The sequence below is a fragment of the Pelodiscus sinensis genome, chromosome 30 (assembly GCF_049634645.1).
Source record: "Pelodiscus sinensis isolate JC-2024 chromosome 30, ASM4963464v1, whole genome shotgun sequence".
Classification (NCBI taxonomy): domain Eukaryota; kingdom Metazoa; phylum Chordata; order Testudines; family Trionychidae; genus Pelodiscus; species Pelodiscus sinensis.
Genome location: NC_134740.1, coordinates 12,037,528 through 12,039,435, shown reverse-complemented (window position 1 = coordinate 12,039,435; position 1,908 = coordinate 12,037,528). Strand labels below are relative to the sequence as shown.

Below are 1,908 nucleotides of genomic sequence, written 5' to 3'. Positions count from 1 at the left end.
GGCTTTAAATCAGAATCCCTAAGGGGGGATATGATAAAGGTTTATAAAATCATGACTGATGTGGAAAAAGTGAATAAGGAGAAGTTATTTACTTATTCCCACAATATAAGAACTAGGGATCACCACATGAAATTAATAGGCAGCAGGTTTCAAACAAACAAAAGGAAGTTTTTCTTTCCTCGGCGCATAGTCCACCTGTGGAACTCCTTGCCAGAGGATGCGGTGAAGGCCAGGACTTTAACAGGGTTCAAAAAAGAGCTAGTTAGATTCAAGGCAGTTCAGTCCATCAATGGCTATTAGCCAGGATGGGTAGGAATGGTGTCCCTAGCCTCTGTTTCTCTGGAGGTGGGTGACAGGGAAGGGATCGTGTGAGGATTCCCTGTTGTGATCCATCCCTCTGGGGCATCTGGTATTGGCCACTGTCGGCAGACACGATACTGGGCTGGATGGACCACTGGTCTGACCCAATGTGTCAATTCTTATGGTCAGATGAAATCCAGGCAGATGACACCTACTGCCTTTTCTTTGTCGAAAAAATCAGTTCAGGAAATCTGTCTAATGTCATGGTGCCGCCAAATCTTTCACTGCTCATTACTCTTTCCATTGTCTCGCGATACAGCTCATGGAGATGGAGGAAGGAGGAAACCAAACAACGGTCACCGAATTCATCCTGCTGGGGTTTGGGGATCTCCCTGCGTTGCCCATCCTTCTCTTCCTGGTTCTCCTAGTGATCTACATTGTGACCATGGCTGGGAACCTCCTCATCATTGCGCTAGTTATGACTGATCAACACCTTCACACCCCCATGTACTTCTTCCTGGGCAACCTGTCCTTTTTGGAGAGCTGCTACAGCTCCGCCATCCTGCCCCGGCTGCTGGCCGGGCTCCTGACAGGGAACAGAACCATCTCTGTGGTGGGCTGCATGACCCAGTTCTTTTTCTTTTGTTTTCTTGCAACCACAGAGTGTTACCTCCTGGCTGCCATGGCTTACGATCGGTATTTAGCCATATGCAAACCGCTGCACTATGGAACCCGCATGAATGGCCGGCTGTGTCTCCAGCTAGCAGCCGGGTGTTGGATAAGTGGCTTTCTCCCGTGTACACTAATGATCTCTTTCATGTCACAGTTGGTTTTTTGTGGTTCCAATGAAATGGACCACTTCTTTTGCGACTACGCGCCGATGCTAAAGCTCTCCTGTAGCGACACCAGCCTTCTCACGCTGGTGCTTTATGTATTTTCCTTCCTCGATGCAGTTTCCCCATTTCTATTAACCGTGACTTCCTATGTTTGTGTCATCAACACCATCCTGAGAATCCCATCCTCCACCGGGAGGCAGAAGACCTTTTCCACCTGCTCCTCCCACCTCATCATTGTAGCACTTTTCTATGGGACCATCATGATCGTCTACATGCTACCGAAATCCAACACGCTGAAAGCCCTCAACAAAGTGTTCTCGGTCATCTACACGGTTCTGACTCCGCTGGCTAATCCGCTCATCTACAGCCTGAGAAACAGAGAGGTCAAGGAAGCCCTGCGAAATATGGGCAGGAAGTGTATGGCCTTCATAAAGATTACCTGAATAAAACAAGGACCAATCGACCCTGTTTTGGTTATGAAAGAAGGAGAGTCTGAGTGGGCCCTGATACAGAAAAACAGAATATAACAGGTGTGTGTATGTGTGTGTGTGTGAGCACAGGGGTGGGGCAGGTTTTAACTTTTTACCAAAACAACAGAAATCTGAACAACAGAAAAAATGTGTAAATTAGAACCTGAATTCTGAAAATGTTGATCTAGAAAGAGTCAAAATGGCTACGTCTACCCTGGCATGATTTTCCAGAAATGCTTTTAATGGAAAACTTTTCTGTTAAAAGCATTTTCGGAAAATCGCGTCTAGATTGGCAGGACGCT

The 1,908-nt window shown here is 46.9% G+C and overlaps 1 protein-coding gene across 1 annotated transcript; it reads left to right on the top strand.

Annotated features, from left to right (window-relative positions):
- The first annotated feature begins 619 nt into the window (after positions 1–619).
- On the top strand, positions 620–1,579 carry LOC102445378 (olfactory receptor 2AP1-like). The gene has a single exon (XM_025191025.2). The coding sequence runs from the start codon at positions 623–625 to the stop codon at positions 1,577–1,579; it is 957 nt and encodes a 318-aa protein (XP_025046810.2). The 5' UTR covers positions 620–622.
- The last annotated feature ends 329 nt before the right edge of the window (positions 1,580–1,908 follow it).

What these genes read in the sequence shown, in the direction of transcription:
- LOC102445378 (XM_025191025.2), top strand. Translation starts at nt 623, where the DNA reads ATGGAGATGGAGGAAGGAGGAAACCAAACAACGGTCACCGAATTCATC.